Genomic DNA, 18,620 nt, shown 5'->3' with positions numbered 1-18,620 from the left:
CACCCTGCATCTGCTTCAGCCTTGCTTCATACCCCGTTTCTCTTCTGGGCGTTCAGCCAACTTTATCTTACTTTCTGTGCATTCAGCCTTCAAGGTCCTTCACAGGCATCGTGGCCTCCAGCACTTGCCATAAAGCTCTCTACAGTGAACGAAGAGGATCCCCTCAGGCACCTGCCAGAGGGGATTTTGCCAGATGCCCAGCTGCACAAGAGGCACCCACACTGTGGGAAGGTGCTCTGGCCTCTCCCCCATCCCGCTCCCAGTGTTACCCGCACTGGCACCCTAGCACAGTGCTGGGGGTGACAGTGCTGCCATCCCCCAGCGGTGTGCAGGCTGTGCCAGCAGGCTGACTGCAACCCAAAGTCAGTGGACAGTTGTGCTGGCATGACAGGTTCTGCATCCATGAGAACTGCTTGGTGAGTCACTGGGGCTTGACACTCTCCAGTCCCCAGCCCCGTACCCACTAACAGCCCCTGACACACACCTTCTTTTCCCCTCTTGCAGTACCAAGCCAGTGGGCTGTGCCAGAGAGGGGACAATGAAGAAGGCTTCTACAGCTTTCTCTTCCCTGACATCTCACTGAAGCTGAAGCAGGTGGCACGGAGGCCAAGGGAAATACATCCCCACCATGGTTCCCATGCCCTGTGTCTGGAACTGCACAGGCCAGCAACCTCACAGGAATGTCCTGGCAGATGGTTGCAAGTAGCCCACCAGATCCTCATTTATCCAACAAGGCCCATTTCTGCAGAAATTGGGGATTTTGAGACGGTACATGGCTTTATCAGTGGTCTAGTGTTACCAGCCAGGCAGCCCACCAGCTGCGCTGGGCAAGGGCGAACTGTGTTCCCCAGGGTTGTGCGGTACTGACACCAGCTGGCTCTGCGCCATCCCCAGGGGTGCTACATCTAATGGCTGTGGGATGACTCAGTCAGCAGCTGGGGCCAGTGATGCACCCAAAATTTCCACTTCCCCTGTGGTGTGAGTGATGCTGCATCTCCCAGTTTTTTGGGGAGTTCAAGTGAATGCAGCCACCCCACAGAGCGAGAGCCAGGGCTAGGGCGGAGGGCTGTGACTGAGCTGTCACCTCTGTGCCACAGAAACTGGAACAGGTTGCCCAGAGAAGATGTGGATGTCCTCTCCTTGGACACATTCAAGGCCAGGTTGGATGGGGCTTTGAGCAACCTGATCTAGTGGAAGGTGTCCCTGCCCATGATGGGGATGGGGGTGGGGATGTGGAGCTGGATGATCTTCAAGGACCCTTCCAACCCAAATCATTCTAGGATTGGATGATTCTGTGATAGGCTCTCTTTACTGGCTTAGCCCCAAAAAGCACATACACCAGTGTCAGGGAGAAGATGGGGCATTAGCAGTTAACAGCTGGAGGGAGGAGATGCTTCTGCTGGCACCCACTGAGAGGGGAGGAAGGAGCAGAGAATGCATGCTCTGGGTGAGGAGAGGTAAGAAGAAGGCAGCAGAGGGACAGGTATGAAGAGTATGCTGGTCTGAGATGGTAAAAGACCTTGTTGCAACTGGCTAGTTTGGAGAGGGCTGCAACAATTGGTGCCCTGTGTGAGGGCCTTCAGATTATGAGTGTAATTATTATGGGTGCGATGAGGGGTGACAGTGATTATGGCTGTGCTGGGGGATGTTTGAAATTTTGAGCGGTGATGGCAGCACCCAATGAAGTGGAGACAGGCAGGGATAGTCTGCGATCCAGATCACGTTGAGATAGGTGGGAAGAGCCTGGGGGTCTGGATCAGACGCTGGTAAAGGTGAGCTCTTGGGATCAAAGAGAAGGAAGCCTGACTGCTGTGGGGTTAAGAGACTGAGGGTAATGGGTGATAGCAGCAGAGTACACGGCCAGACGTGGCAGCAGCCCACAGTGGCAGTGAGTTCGGCCAGACAGCAGTGATGGCTGTGCTGGGGGAAGGCACGGGAGCAGCATGGTGCCGCAGGCGGCTCCTGCTGTTGCTGCTGCTTGGCCTGGTGGTATTCTTGCCAGTGTTTATGTGCTCGTTGAAGGTGTCTCCAGTTGTAGAAGAAATGAGCAACTACAAGGATGTTGTGAAGCTTGTTGGGACACAGAGTAATGTATTAGTGCTGTATTCTAGATCTGCTGCTGCTAAAAGCTCACTCAGGTTACTGTCCAGTGTGACCCAAGAGGTGAAAGGACAAGGCACTATAAGTTAATCAAAACCGCCTTCTGAAGAAATCAAAATCCCAGATGATAAGAAGAAAGGTGATCAACCTGTAGAAGCTGAAAAGCCCAAGATAAAAGTGAAGAAGGAATTCAGGGACAAGTTGTCCAGACTGTATGAAAAGTCTATTTGTAAAAAGTTTGTGATGGCTGGTAAAAAGGTGAAAGGTAGAAAGGTTAGCCCACTGCCTGTAGAACTTTTTTTTTTTCATAGATGGGATGAGGGATGTCATTGGGAAGAGGTGATGGGTTTGGTGGGAATTTTACCAATGCTTAAGAAAACCATCATTACAGAGGGGACAGAGGTTCATATAAATAAGCTTTACGTTTCACCTTGTCAGTCTTACATGGATGGAACAAAAAATATGCAATGGTGCTGTTCTCTGTTAAAATTTAGTTTGGCCAGGAGTGGAGCATGGGATAAGTCCTAAAACTTGTGGGGCCCGTGTTACTACACAGAGATATCTGTGGTATCCGAGAGGGGAGGGAAAGGCACCCTGGGAAACATCTAACACATGGTTTTCCAGCCAGGACAGATTTTGGGCTAAGGTTATTGTTTGGAAAAGGTTTACAGACATCACTTCGGTACACCCTCAGCAGGGTCCTGGGGAGGCCAAGTGAGGGATAATTGGACAAAGCCAGCAGCACTCCTGCAAACCCACCACACCTATCCTATCTGCCCTGCATTTTTGCTGGCTGAGCTCAGCCTGCAGACCATATCTCTAAGGTAGAAGATCGAGATGAGAAAGGCCACAACCGCTGTCATTTCCAGACCTCTGCAACAGAGTATTTGAAACACTGGACAGTTTCTATCACTCTCAAAAAAAAATGTTAGATGTATCTAGAATATGCGAAGGCACAAATTCAATGTGAACTGTTTTTGGTAAAACTGAAACCAGAAGCAGCTGGTCCAGCTGTCATACTGATTCTTAAAGGAGAAGATCTGCTGATCTTCTCCTTTAACACACTGTACTCAGAAGAATGTAATTTAAATCACATTCAAGCCCTAGAACGTAAGCTTCCAAGTCCTCCTCTCCTTCATTCTAACAGAAGCCCTGCACTGTTCTGTAAGTGCCATTGGACTTTCCTCTTTCTTTTAACTAAGACTTTCTCTGATCTCTTCACTGCTTTGCAATGTCATCCTCATTCCAAATCTCTCTAATTTTGTTTTTCAAGTGAGCAGAGGGCAGAAGACAGACTTCTGAATGTGGTCTACATTATGTTTTGTTAGAATTTCTTTTTCTTTAACAAGGATAATAAAGAACAAATACACAAAAAGCAATGGTCCATCAACTCAGCTACAGCCCTCTGGAACAATGCAAACAACAGAGTCTGCAATAGCTTAACAGTTCCACTGCTTATATCAGTTTTGGCACAGTATCAGAGATTCAGATGAACTGCTTTTCAGTTCTGCTAGGAAAAAATTAAGGGAGAATTTGACCACAAGTGCACAGGAAAGGGAAACAAGGGACCTGATTTTTCATTACCTCACACTGCATGTTTCTTATTTACACTACAGTGCACCCTGTGATGAGTTTGGCCTCATCAACAACAACGTAAATGCAAAGTCTCTCCACAGAATTCCATAGAATTATTTCAGCTTTTTACTTGTGAGAATTAAGCACTTGGGCCAGGACACACAAAACAAGACCAAGTGTGGTCACATGACACAGACATAAAGGCACTGGAGAACAAGATCCAACAAGCCAGCATAAGCACTAATGGTGCTGCATCCCTTACCTATTAAAATTTTCTCAGTGTTGCTCAAAAACTCAAGCAAATAAATGCATAAAGCTATGCACAACTATGCTCAGCGCCACAGTGGGAACCTGTAAGAGTTTATATAGCATACAGGCTGAACTCATTTGTAGAGCCAGAAAACTCAATCAATAGTTCAAATGACAGACAAGACGAAACCATCTGTTCCAAAATGATTAAACACTATGTATATACACTATAATAATGAGACTAAAAGAAGCTCTAGATCCTAAAATCGATGTGAACAGCTCTGCAATATTTGGGTAAGGTTTATGGGCTGCTTTTCCCATCATCATTTCACTATACTTCAATGTATACTTCAACGCTTACTTCAGCTGCTCTTCGGTGCAGTACATACTGCAATACTTTTGCCTGCTTCTCCAACTTAAGACTGATAGCAACGGCTTCTAGGTTCATGTGACTGATAATCTCTGTATTGACTTAGGAAAATGCAGAAAAAAGACAAAATGTTTATAGTGCTTACAAGGCAAAAATGAGAGCCCAGTAAAATTCCTCCTCATGGCATTGTTTTCAGAAATCTCATTCTAGTTTAGGCAATTTATTTGTTTTCATAGGACTGATTTATAATGCACGAAAGCTTGGTGTTGACAGTACTACAGAGATAAACTTTAATTTTCTCAAGGTCATACATGAGATCTGAGCTGAATTTATGAAGTAAACTTTTGCTTCCCCCAGCTAGACTCAGGCAAGCAAGCCTAGCACTAACCTTGCTAAACAAACTCAACACAGAAGTTCCCAACTATGCCAAAGACTCTGTACTACATAAGCTCTGCAGTGTGCAGAAGAGGATTCATCAAGAAGACAAGAGAAGGAACAGCTTTCTTCACCACCTTCCCCTCAGAAACACCTACGTGGAGTGTGCTCTCCATACCCTGCACTTCTTTCATAGCAGCATTCAATTTTAGTGGATTTTTTCAAAACTGGGGAGGATATATCCAACCCTGGATTAAATATTGAGCATTTTCACAGCATCGTGATTTTTTTTTTCTTAATACAGCTTGACTTAATCCCCTCCAAAGATTTCCCATTGCCTACTGCACTTCTTGGCTGCCTACCTGAGGAGGAAGCACTGTGAGAGGAGGTCGGTGCCATGCAGGACAGGGCACTCCTGCCCAGGAGCTGCACTCTCAGCACACACCACCAGCCTCAGTGCCGTTCCCCCAGCTCACTCCTCAGTAACAACCCACTCTACTCATTATTACATTTCTCACAATCCTTCCTCTCCCCACATCATCAACCCCTATGTGCTGTCCTGGGCAGAGGTGCCCTCCACTACCACCTCCAAGGGAGGGCAGAGTCCTTCTTCCCCTCATAGCAAGTACTGGGGAACTGGTCCCCATTCTGGCCTTCCAGCCCTCCTAAGCTGCCTTTTCTTCTGTATACTTTTCAACATTTTACTAATATGTGAAAACTTTGTTCTGTCGAAGGGGTGATGTTCAAACCCATCATGTCTCCCTTTCCTCGTACAGCTAATGGCAGCATCTCACTGAGGGACACACATGGTGCAGGAGAGCATTTTGTGTAGTTAAGACAGACCAAAAAAAAAAATATATAGTCACTGCCACATTGGGCATATTTTCACATTTTGTGAAGCAAACACAGAAGAATGACACGAAGCCGCTTAAAGAGGAACAACCCAAACCTAAATCTCTTACGCTACCCAAACCCCAAAGCAGACACTGGATTTTCAACCTAAACTGGATTTTCAGCCTGTTTTTCTACACAGACGCCCCTTTCCCTCACTGAGGAGGGCGCGGAGCCCGCGCCCCAGTGGCCGCCCGCCGGAGGCTGAGGGCGGGAAGCCGTACGGCATCTCGGGACTCGTAGTTCCCCGCCTGGCGCGACATGGCGGCGGCGCAGGCTCTGGCGGCTGTCGGTGCCGCGCTCCTCCTTGCTGCTAGCGTCCAGGCCAGCAAATATTCTCGAGAGGCTAACGAGGGGTTGGCGGCCGCTGGCGCCAAGCGGCGAGAGGCCGGGGAGTTCCGGGTGGTGAGGCTGAATCAGGTCTGGGAGAAGGCGCAGCGGGTGAGTGAGGCGGCGTGGGAGGGATCGGCGGCGGCGCCTTAGTGGTGGTGCTCTGGCTGAGCTCTGAGGGGGACCCAGGGCCGGGCTTGGCCGCTTCGGACACTCCTTCCCTGTCAGCCGCCTCAGGAGATGGGGTGCGGCGGGAGAAGCGGCGCGGGCAACGGTTGGAGCGGTGGACTTGTGTGTGAGGAGAAACCGAGGCAGTCCGGCCCGGCGTCGTCTGGACAGGCCCCGGCTTAGTGTTGGGTCTCCGGGCTGCCATGGCTTTTGTTTGGTGTTCAGGCCAGGCTGCCCCTGACGGGCAGCTCAGAGCAGGAGCAACACCGCCTTGCTCCATGGGTGCTGTCCCAGGCGACTGGGAATAGTGGTGCTGTGTAAGGCCTTCTCTCTGGAGGTATCTTCTTCCTCTCTCCAGCTATATGTATCTGTGTCATGGGCAATGTTAGTCTTGCCATACAGGCCCAGGAAGTGGAAGACAGTGTTGTCCCTCTGGTACCAGGGAGGAGCCGAGACTGGCTCCTGCACTTGCTGGTTCAGTGCTTTAGCACTTTTGTTAAGGGGTGATGCTCTCATCTGTCAGAACGCAGTGGCCTTAATTCCTACTTTGTACAGGACAGGAGTTCACTGTACAGGAGAGTAAAAAAACCCTGCACCTTTGTGGTTATGTCACTTTAATTTATATCAAGTGATACAGTCACGTGTGGAAGGACCAGCAAATGGGCAAATGGGTATCATCATTGCCAGGTGAGAGCCTTAATTTTGACAGTGATACTTGAGTTTCTCTCATTCTGAGCTAAAAAAATATTTAATTAAAGTGAAAATACAGTAAAAATATTTAATTACAGTGGAAATATTTAACTACAGCTAAGCAGAACAGCACCAACAGGAGCGGAGGAGCACACCCGTATTATCTCCTGAAGATTGTCAAACTCTGTTAGGGTCATGGCTGGCAAAGGTTCAGTTCTTTCAGGCAAAGGAATGTAGTTAATATTAATTCTGAATTTTCTGCATCCTGGACCCAGCCTGAACTATTGAGTTAGAGGCAGGACAGCCTGATGTTCAGTCAAAATACAGAACCCCAGCCATAATGCTGCCTTCCAATGTGCCAGAAAAAGGTATCAAAAATACTCCTTCCCTCAGTGGGAGAAGGATGGGGTGAAGGATAGGGCAGTTTGTGATAATGAAACTCCAGCTGTGAACTGACAGCTGAAGAATAAACAACATGAAGACTAGAAACAAGCTATAATAGTAGTATTGTCAGTTTGCTCTTATTTTTCCAATTACCTCTTTTTTAATTTTCATACCTGGATCTTCTAGAATTCAAATTTGAGATGCTTTACATCATCTACATTTAGATGCTAAAATGTAAAATGATATTAACTCTGTTAGAGTGAAGAGCTAAGCTTTAGTAAATTCTATATGTGTGAGCCAGATTTTAGAGACACAACACCTACTTGAACTGAATTTGCTACCATCTAAATTTCACTTTTGAGTACAATCAACACTCAGCCTGTGTTTCAGAAAGTGATTTTTCGGTATGTCTGGGCAAGGTCTGAAATAAGAGGACAACTATGCCTGTATGTTAGACCTGCTTTGAGATACTTGTGTGTGCCAGTGCTGGACTCTCTTCCCTTCATTTTGGTAGTGGTGGACATAGGACTGAAAATAAGGAACCTCTTTGTTTTGACGTAAAAGATGGGTATTGCAATTCAGCATTTCAACACACAGTTGAATGTGCAGTCCTTCAGAAAGCCCCAAAACATTACCAAGTGGGAACCAGAAGCTGACAAGCCAGAATTATTTCCTGTTTGCTGAGGTAGGGAGGATTTGATCTTTCTCCAGTATCTCTTTTCAGAGGTATATGTTTTATATAAAAACTTTAAAAAGTTATTTTAGTAGAAGAGTTCTTAGTCAGACCCTAATTCTGTAGTTAATTGAATCAGTGACAAATATTATGTAGGTTTCACAATGTGTTGTTACGCCTACTAGTCTCTAACAATCCATTGTGCTGGGGTTGTTGCCATTGGCATAGTTCTAGCATCACTTGGTATCAGGGCTTCCTGGCCATCCCAAAGCAGCAGTGGACTCCAGGATCTAGGGCATGTTACACCTTAAAAATTTGTAGTAAAGAGCCCTTTCCTCTCAGAAGCATGGTTGTAGGTAATGATATTGCAGGTAATGATTGTAGCAAGGCAAAGAGCAGATGATGAATTGTTGTACTGTTTCACAGCTTTCCAGCACTTATTCCCAGAATTGCCAGGTACCTGACTTGGGTGTTAATGTCCAGGCAGCATAAGGAATAAGGAATGAGCATAAGGCACTTGGTGCTTTCTTATTTAATCATTAAACAGCTTTTCACCTCTGCTTCTTGTTAAGTTATTCAGACATAGGACTAATGTTAGTAAAGCGATGTGCAGTCTTACCTGTTGACATTTTTTACCTGGTGTCATTCAGGGTCCTACATGAGATGGCCTTGAAGGAAGCAGTTCTTGAACTATATGCTTTAAATTAGCCTCTGTATTCGTTTCAGTGCTGTATAAATGGGACAGACAAGGGGCTTCCAACAGGTTTCAAATGATTTATAATGTTTAAAAGGACAGTTACTTGAGTTTCATATTAAATTGTAGTAAGAATCATAAACAAATTATTGGAATTGGGAGAAATTAAACTTTTCTTTTTTTCCCTTAAGCAACAATGGGCTTAATGTAGTTCCTTAGGTTTTATTAAGAGTTTAAAATGTTTGATTGATGATGGGATGTCTCCAAACTCTATGTTTAGAAGTTCTGATATTCTTCCCTGGAACTTTCAGAAAACGCAAAACTGTATATGTTTATGAGATTGCAGTAACTGCAGAGAGTGTCTAATGTAAACTGCATTATGTAAACTACTTTATACAGTAGCACATCTTTGATGATAAAGTCATACATTCAACAGATTGTATTTTCCTGGTTTTGCAGTACTTGGAAGCTGAATTAATTGTTACCTAAGTTATTGCTGGTGATTTTTTTCCTGGGTTTGCTCAGCCTAAATACATCTTAAGTCATGGTATTTGAATGCTGACATTAGAGTACAGAATTACTGAGATGATCAGTCATTTCCTTCGCAATTTGTAGGAAACTTTTCACTCAGTCTTCCTCCTGGAAGCATCACAGTGCAATTCTTGACGAGTAAAGCATTGTTACTCAGTGCCACTGCAGCAATGACACACTGGCTGTCCAGGCCATCCTGCTTCAGAAAAGTAAATAAGTACATGATTAAGTTTTTTTGACCATAGGGCATACTAAAAATCATAAAGTGTCTCCTTCTAAGTGCTTCCCTTTTATCAAGTAGTTCCCCAAAAGCAGATAGTAAAGAAGAAAACAGGGATGCTCCTTTGCTTTAATATTAAAGGGATCAGAAGTTTTAAAACGTTCTATAAATTTTATATTTACCTGTGATTCTGACTACTCCAGATTTTATAGTAAATCATTTCAGTGAGCCAAGTGGAAGTTACAGGAAAAAAATCTTGGCTTAAAAATAAAAATTATTATATTCAGTAGCACAAGACTAACTATTAGGACAGCCTAAGCTGAAAGCAGAAAAATAATGTGCATAGGTTCCTGAAATCCTGTCAATAGGAATTTAGGGTATTCGCTCAAAATAGCGACATTTTTCCTAGTTACTTTCAGATAACCTGCTGACATTCAAATGAATGGCTGAATCTTTTCAGTATCATTCTGATGTTTAAAAATAATACTGAGTTCTGAGTCCATGTTTATTAAACATACTACTTCCTCACTAACAATTAGATTTTTTATAATCTGTAATCTGATTTTAATGACAAAAAAAGACTCCCCCCCAGTAAATAAGCCTATCCTAGGACAGATGAGCCTGGGTGGTTCAGAGCTGGAGATGAGCTCCCAGGAGCTGGCTGCTCAGTAGTCAGAGGTAGAAGGACTCAGGCAGCTCAGGCAGAACTGTACTGGAAGTCACACTGCTCATGTTTTTTGATCTTCTCTCTTTGGGCTTTTGCTTACCTCGCCTCTTTGTTATTAATATGCATGCACACACACACAAAAGAAGTTGTGAAGCACTGATATGGTTTGTTACATATCTTTGTTTTAAAGTGAATAACTAAAGTGTCTAAAATCTAGAAGTTCAGCCTCAACTTACAGCAGTGCTCCTTAGCCAGCTGCTTATTAGTCATTGTCTCTTCCTGTTTTCTCTATATTTCACGAAATTTCAAGTTGACCTACCATTCATTTAATTATTTCTTTTTTTCCATAGCTTCAACCTCAGTATCTTACCTTTTTGTTCTGTTATGTGAGTCAGGAATACCTCTAGGTTTTGTATATTTTTAATGCACATCAACCATGTTAAGAAGTGACCTTAGAAAATTTTGCACTTTGATCATAGTAAATGAAGTGGCTCTCTGACCTGTAAGGCCATCCTCAGTGTCCTGGTAGTCTGCAAAACCATACTGACAAAGTTTACTGACATGCTCTAACCGTATGCTTGAATGTGGTGTGCAGGAAAGCACATATGGTGGCAATGGTGTATTGTTTCAGAAATTTGGTTATTATTGCCTTCTGTGAATTAATGAAACTGAATTGTTTCAATCATTTTTTTTTTACATTCTTTGTTATCGGTACTGGACATTTTAAAGGTAGAATAATTTTTAGAAGGTGGTCTCATTAAACATGGGGGGAAATCCCGTTTGAACGTTACTTAAAGGAATACTAAAGACAGACACAAATTTTTAACCCTTAGGTAGTTTCGCTGTTGTCCAAGTAGCTGAAGAGCTGAGAGAGAAGGCTACGTGAACACTGTGTGTTAACAGTAGTACGCTGGGTGTGTAGTCACATTCATAGGCAAGAGATGTTATGTATGCAGTGGCTTATACGTTAAGGCCCTTAAAGTCAGATAGATAAGTAGCATTAGAGTAAAAGAAAAAAATGCGGTGCTATGCTGTCTACACATTTATACTGATTTCTGAGGTAAGACTGCAGCAAGAGGTGACTCCACATAACTAAATACAAACTTTTCTCTGTTCTTGTTAGCTTCATCTCTCTGCTGTGAAACTGGCAGAGTTGCACAGTGATCTAAAAATACAAGAAAAGGATGAGCTAAGCTGGAAAAAATTGAAGGCTGAAGGGCTAGATGAAGATGGAGAGAAAGAAGCCAAACTCAGACGCAACTTAAACGGTAAAGTATATCTTTGAAAGAAGCCAAACTTAGATGCAACTTGAATGGTAAGGTATACCTTTGCAGAAGTTTGCCTCAGGTGCATACATAATTAAGACACCTGTGTTTGTGTTTGAACCATTAAATAGCAGGTTGTCTTTCCGGACACTGAGCATACCCAAGTTCTTTGGAGGTCAGTAGTGAGCTGCAGAAGGCTAACAGATTCCTTTGCCCCTGATGTTTTCAGAAAAGATCATTAAACTTGGGACCTCTGTGTCTTAAAACTGTGAAGTTTTTCCACTGTGAGCTGCAAAATCCTCCTCTGCAAGTCAAGGATGCGGCCAGTGTCTCACCTTCCATACATCCATAGTTAGTTCTAACGTTTCTGTATCTTCTATTCCCTTGCAGTCATTATGACTAAATATGGAATGAATGGAAAAAAGGACTCTCAACTAGCTGATACCAACTACATTAAAGATGGTACAGAAAGCGATACACTAGATGATCCAAGATTGGAAAAATTATGGAGCAAGGTGTGTAATGTTTCTGGGAACTGGAGCATAGGAAATCAGTGTTTCTTCATTGAACTATTGTCTGTGTCTTCTGAGAGCCCGCAGACTTGGAATTAAATAGCTTTACTAATCTGCTTTTAAGTACTGGCCAAACTGCTGTGGTCTGTGGCTCACATCTTTGTGCTCTAAGGGCATCCCACCTGCATCCAGGTCACCAGGTGTGGTAAGTTGTCTTTGCCAGAGAAAACACCTGTATCAGTCTGCATGGGGGGTAAGATCCTGGGTCCACTGAGGACAAACAGAGTTTTCCCTTAAATTTCACTGAACTCATGGTTTCCCCTTGTGTGACTGTTAGAGTGTGTGGTAGTATACCTGTGGTGTTTTTCCTGGGTTTATTGTTTCTGGACTTTTTTAAAAAGATGCATTTAAAATAGAATCATTTCATAGACTGTTTAAAAGTGAAATGTATAGTGGGAGGTGTTAAATAAGGACTTTCCCAACCTGTTATTCAAGTGAAAATTTCCAGGATTTGCATTAATGCATAAAAAATAGAAAGTGTTATGTCAGTCTGGGCAGTTAAAACTAACGAAGTCATAGTCTTCAAAAATTAAATAAGTGAAGTTTTAAGAAACAAGTAGTCAGGTACAAGAAAGGAATTCTTACACCAGCCTAGTATGGTGGTAGTAAAGCAGAGAAAAAGGTTTGCTGAGATTTAAAATGTTACTGTAACTAGATACAGCTCTGTCAAGGGACATGTCATGTGCTTTGAGGAACAGTAAAGTGCGTTAGATAGAAAATTCCCTAAGCAAAAAAAAAAAAAAGAGTTGGGGCTGAATAGGTGTCAAAAACATTCATTTTTGATCATGCATTGCAGCAAGTAAGTTATTTTTGTGGCTAGTGACCTAGCTGTGTGACCAGTGCTTCCCTAATTGCTAAGAAGTAGTCTAGTGAGGAACAATTCACTGCAGAGCAAATGCACAGTAGTGATGAAATCCTCACTTGCCAGTAAAGATTAAGTAAAGACTGTCCTTAGTATCAGGCTGCATCCCTGATGCAAACAAGTCACCTTACAGTAACATGTGGACCTCCAAGACGCTTATTTCTGTATTAAATTGTTTCCCATGGAATAGAAACGACAGACACTTTTCACTTGGTAGTCCATAGCAGGTCTGGCTTTGCAAGTCTGAAGTAAACTTCCTTTTGGCATGATTAAAGCCACCATATCTGTCAGTGTCTAAATCCTGACCTCAAACTAATATAAAGGGATTTAAAACAAAAGATCTTAGGGAAGAGCTGGACTTAATGATTTTCTAAATGTGCTGGAAAGTGGGAAGAAGTTTCAGCAGTTGAGTGCACTTAAAAGCACTTGGCCTGGAAAGCATAGTGAGCTCATGTTTCTTTCAGGCCAAGAACTCTGGGAAGTTCTCTGACGACGAGTTGGATAAGCTTTGGCGAGAATTTAAGCATCACAAGGAAAAGATTCATGAATACAATATTCTGCTGGAGACCGTGAGCAGAACAGAAGGTGCCTGAACATTTCTCTGATATTTTGACATCAGTACAACTCTTCTCTGCCCATTGCTTCCATTGTTTCCAAGTTTCTTTGAAACTCTTGAAGTCTGACATTGCTGTTAGAACTGCTTGCAGATTCTGACGTTTCCAGATACTTGCTGGGTTCTATTCTGCAGTAGCTGCCAAAAATCTTGCCAGCTAATAAAAATGTTGCCATTTCAGTTTTCTGGTTCTGCCTGCATTTCAAGCAGGGAGGATACCACCAGATTAGCAGTGATGGCTATAGTAGTTTACTGGAAATTATACAGCAAGCTTAGATCCACTGCTGCAAAATGTGGTCCTAAAGTCTGCAGAACATGCATGTTTTACTTTACCAGCTGGGAGCACAAGAGGATATACTTGATTATCTTAGGCACCTAGCCTCAGGTGTATTAAAGCATCGAGGATCTGAATCCAGCTAGCTGTACTAATCCTAGCTAAAATTGTTAGAGCGAAAGCATTCTAAAGCTTATAGGCAGTTTTATGTTTGCATTGTAGAGTCTAAGCTGGAAGCTGCTGGAATTTATTTCAACATCAGATGTCCTGTTTGGTTCATAAAATGCCCAGGGAAGAGGGCACCGGACTCATCAACCATCCCTATCCCATTTCCTTGGGATATTGCTAACCTAGGAAAATAAGAACGTTTCCTTACTAAAATCTTGGCTGGTGGCCAACAGGAGTTAAAAGGCATTTCTGCAGTATCGCCCTCCAGAGCACTGCAGGGCACTGGTCTTAATATTGATGTGCAAAAGGAATTACTGCTTCTTAAAGTGTGATATTGATGCTTTATTTACACTCAGCTCAAATGCTATGAACTTAGCATCTTTTATTCACCTCAGATTTGAGGAGCTTTTGAACGATCAGGATTTGGCCCACAATTAATAACACTTTTCTTCTTCAACAGATATCCACAAAAATGTTATCAACCCATCTGAAGAGAACCTGGTGAAAGAGGAAATCTTGCACAACAAACACAGAGAACTCAAAGACAAGCTAAGAAGCATCAATCAGGGGTTTGAGCGTTTGCGTAAAGTCAGTCACCAGGGATATGACACAAACAGTGGTATAACACAGTTTTTTCTGTATATTTGGCATTAATTTAATTTTTTGAAATCAAAAATCAGTGGGCAAGTTGTAAGATGTAGTCACAGTATCACAGTACATGGTGTGACCACAGTGGGCTGAAGAGATACAACCAGCCTGTTCTATCTAGAAGCAAACACTAGAAGCCTAGTAAAAGGATAGGAACAACCTGTAAAGAATATAGTTCTGTCTTTCGTGCCCATATGAGAAGGAATGTTAAACCTTCAGCCCCAGGAGGGCAGGTAAGAGACAACATTGCAGGGTTGCCAATGCCAATACTCAGTTCTTAGGGGCTTACTGCTTTTTCAAAAATACTTGCTGCAGCAATAATGTAGTTTTACATTAGGTACTTGGATTTTTCTCCTTTTTCATTTAAATAGACCTATTAGTTATGTGGTGCTGAATATGTTTGTGTGTGTGTATGTAAGAAAGCGTAGTCATCTTTCATAGAAGCTGGGCATAAAAGCATTGTGTCCAGATTTTCTTTTAGTGGTATGTGTTTTTTCAGAATTCGAAGAACCGAGAGTGATTGATTTGTGGGACATGGCCAAATCAGCCAATTTCACTGAGAAAGAACTTGAATCTTTTCGGGTAAGTAGAATTCCAGTTAGATATCTTACAGAAAAATATTTTCCCACATAAAGAAATACTTGATGTTACTTTGAGTGCAGCCACTTCTGTATTGCCCCTAAGACACCATAAAAAAGTCGTGCTTCTTTCTTAATATTTCATATATATAAACATGTATGTAACCAGTCATATGCATGGTTCTGTTATTATAAGCAATATGACAATTCTGATTCCCATCAAAGCAAGTGTTGCATATTTTAAATCTTTGGAAGATCAAACAAACTGCTTGTTTGATTGCAGTGCACCAGGTTTCCCTCTTACCTGACGTCTTAATGTAATTATTTCTTTGAGAAGCAGTGTACTCCATATACCCAAGAATTTCCCTCTCATGCCCACCTCTTGCACTGCTAACTATATTGGAGCGGTGTTGAACTGACCCGAAAAGTACCATGATAAAGGCCACTTTTCAGTGAAATACAGAAATTAATTTCCTGTGGGGTTCACACTGGTTTTGTTTAGTTCAAATTGCATTGAGAAAATTTTTTTTTTTCATCTGACTCTGCCTGTTTATCAGAATAGATTTTGATTGATAGGCTGGAGAAATAACTTTTCAGGGCTTCTTCATGGAGTTGCATGTACTTATGATGTCTTATGCTCCAGGACATGGCTAGGGACACCTTGAGCTTCTTTTCTGGATAAGTTAATGAGAGAGTTTTAACTGCCTGGGACAGGGATTGAAATCTGTCTTAGGTGTATCAAAGATCCATCTTTCTTCTTTTAACTCGCATGCAGCCCAGTTCTCTTACGAAGTAAACGTTTTAATTACACTGATTTCAGTGGCCCTGCTTTTAAGGCTGTCAGAGGAAAGCCTGCTTGAAGTCAGCAACAAGGCTTCTGCTGACCTCAGTGGGACATTTTAATCAGGATTGTACAGTTGTTTGAGAGGTAATTTGGCCTTCATATCTGCCGCAGTGAAAAAGAAAGACCCAATTCCATAAGCAAGAACATGTATCTGCTTACTAATTTTTCTGGTTTAGTAGAAATCTTCATTCATACAAACTCTCTTCACCAGACCAAATCTGTCTTGTTACTGTGGATGTTGGAACATCCTAACAAAAGTAAGACAGTAAGAATCACAGTGAAACATCTGCCTATTTATAAAGTCCATTAAAGCAGAATTAAAGAATTAATGTGATGATTCCATTCAGCCTTGCTTGAGTAGCTGAAGTTGTGTCTTCTCCTGACTAGACACAGTACCAGCCTTCTTAAGGGTTTCATAATGAGAGATGCAAGTGCTGCTCTGCTGGTACATCATCTGAGATTTATCAGAGCAGTAAAACCCCAGACTGAGGTCCTGAAGGGAGTATGAAAAACAGACTGGAGTGTTCTACAGCAAAAGGAAACTATTTTGTCAGAAATGCTGAGAAAAAAACTCTTTAAAAAACTGAAGATTATCTATTAGGATGATGGATTTTTATTTTTTTTAATTGTTTTGAGAGGAATTTTGTCAGCCACCAGGATTGATACCAGTGACCAAAGTTAAGTGGGCTCTGTCAAACAGGGATTTCACTGTAGGGTTTCTCTGAGTTTTTCTCAGTAACGTAATGCGTAGTACTGCTGCCGTAAGTGGCATAACACTTTGAACTCTTCCCATACTTTTCACAGAGGACATGTCCCAAGGCACAAACTGAATTTACTGCCTCAAAGCAGCAAAACGAGCATACTTCGGTGGGCAGAGACATTACTTACTCTTTGCTCCCCCTTGCAGCATACCAGGTTGTCTGAGGATCTCTCTGATAGATCCCTGAACACCATTGTTAGTCTGGCCACTGTCTTTGGGGCAAACTAAGAGGGCTTTGAGTTTGTTAATTAATTCATCCTATTTCTAACTCATCATAACAGATGCAAAGCCAGAAAACATTTAAGTCTGAGCAGAAAATAGCAGATTCAGGACCTGATTTTGAGAAGAGGCTTCTCTTAAAAATTGTCTCCCTCCGTCACCCCAGTCCCCTACTCTGATGTATAAACTTTTACTCGGTATTCACTGCCGTCATCTCCTAGCACCTCATAGCCATCAGGAGTCTCATTTTGAGCACTCTGCAGTGGGATGTGTTCAGCACCTGCCTTCAAAATTGGTGTCTGGGTGGTGATGATAATGTATTGTGCAGACATTCTTAAGAAGCAGGGAACTGAAAAAGCCTTTTGTGCTTGACTTTGTAAAATAGCATTAGGGATGTCTTGGCAAGAAAAGAGAGACGAAGCCTTGGAAAGAAAGTCCTGTGAAGCTGTGTGTGTTTGCTGTCTTAGGAGGAGCTGAAACACTTTGAAGCAAAAATTGAAAAACACCATCATTATCAGAAACAATTAGAGATTTCACACCAGAAGCTGAAGCATGTAGAAGGAACTGGAGACAAGGATCATCTGAACAGAAACAAAGAGAAATATGCCATGCTGGAAGAAAAGACAAAAGAACTAGGATATAAGGTCTGTATAGATCCAGTGTACATACATGTTGAAAGTTTAACTCAGTAGTAGAGGGTATTATCCAATGCTGATTTTTCATGCAAGTTGAATGACTTCTAAAGCGGGCTTAAGGCACCCCTGTGCTCCGTGTTAGTTCAGGATATGCATAATTGTGTTTTATAGACCTAATTCTAAAATGCCTGAAATCTCCCTGGTCTATGCTCTTCCTGTTGTCACATGTACTGATGGCAAAAACTGAATATATGATATGGACAATTTATTGCCTTACTAAAATTTGTGTGATGTGTTTTGTTTTTCTGTTAGGTAAAGAAACACTTGCAAGACTTATCCAGTAGAATCTCTCAAGGCCTTCAACACAACGAATTGTAAAAATTTGTTCTCCTACATGGAATTGGTCTATTAACACAAAACAGATGATGCGTTTTTTGAACAGAATTTACCAAGGAGTCCTTCTGAAATAGTAAGGATTGAACAGAGTTGTCCTGTAAGAGAATTTTTTTTTGGTCCACTTAATTTCCAGTTTTGTATTTGCACTATCAAATGATTAGATTAGATTATAATTTAAATTGCATATCTTGGATCATATAAATCTCACATCTGAATGAAGTAACAGCCTTTGAAATAAGCAGTCATGTCAAAAGGAAAAATACGGGAACTCTCAAAGGATTCCTGCTAGTAAAAAACCCACTAATAGTCAGGAAAGGTATTTGATCAATGAAAGCAAACACTGAGGTACAGGAAGTTAAAACAGAGGCCAGAAAAGTCTTTTATTTCAGTGCCTGGCCTATTATATTTCCTACTGAAGGTAATTAAAATACTTCTACTGACTGAGCAGAGGCTCAGAGCTGCATATGAATTGTCCATGTGAGAAGAGGAGGAAGAAGAAGGAAGAAACAAGTATTGAGGTCAAGTCACACAATTTAGTTACAAACTAACACATCTGAAGTTACTGAATGCATGTGTACAATTACCTTGTTCATGGTTGCTTGGTTTTGTTACACTTAGTCATTAAAAAAATCAAAACGATACTGGTGAGGCTTCTTTTTCTTCCCTCTCATTTAGTGAGAAGTAACCAGACCTGTTTTTTAAGCATGTTGCTTATTCCTTTAAACTAAAGTTCACTTACACATCAGTTTTTAAGACAGGAGGGGTAGTTTTGCACCACAGGAATATGTTTCTATGTTCTGAATAGACAAAAGGCTTTCTAAAGCAGCTTCTCTTGAAGTACATATTCCAGTACAGTCTTTAGCAAAGAG

The 18,620-nt window shown here is 42.1% G+C and overlaps 1 protein-coding gene across 1 annotated transcript; it reads left to right on the top strand.

Annotated features, from left to right (window-relative positions):
* Positions 1–5,776: 5,776 nt before the first annotated feature.
* Positions 5,777–18,390, top strand: LRPAP1 (LDL receptor related protein associated protein 1). The gene is made up of 8 exons (XM_080411234.1): positions 5,777–6,001; positions 11,041–11,185; positions 11,573–11,697; positions 13,081–13,201; positions 14,132–14,290; positions 14,819–14,901; positions 17,188–17,364; positions 17,668–18,390. Exons 1-8 carry the CDS (start codon positions 5,822–5,824, stop codon positions 17,731–17,733), a joined length of 1,056 nt encoding a protein of 351 aa, XP_080267360.1. The 5' UTR covers positions 5,777–5,821; the 3' UTR covers positions 17,734–18,390.
* The last annotated feature ends 230 nt before the right edge of the window (positions 18,391–18,620 follow it).

This window comes from Falco punctatus, assembly GCF_963210335.1.
Source record: "Falco punctatus genome assembly, chromosome: 1".
Lineage (NCBI taxonomy): Eukaryota > Metazoa > Chordata > Aves > Falconiformes > Falconidae > Falco > Falco punctatus.
This window is presented reverse-complemented; position numbering and strand designations above follow the sequence as displayed.

Coding starts and splice junctions, on each gene's coding strand:
- LRPAP1 (XM_080411234.1), top strand. CDS start 5,822: ATGGCGGCGGCGCAGGCTCTGGCGGCTGTCGGTGCCGCGCTCCTCCTT. Junction 6,002..11,040: donor TCTGGGAGAAGGCGCAGCGG/GTGAGTGAGGCG, acceptor TGTTCTTGTTAG/CTTCATCTCTCTGCTGTGAA. Junction 17,365..17,667: donor CAAAAGAACTAGGATATAAG/GTCTGTATAGAT, acceptor TTTTTCTGTTAG/GTAAAGAAACACTTGCAAGA.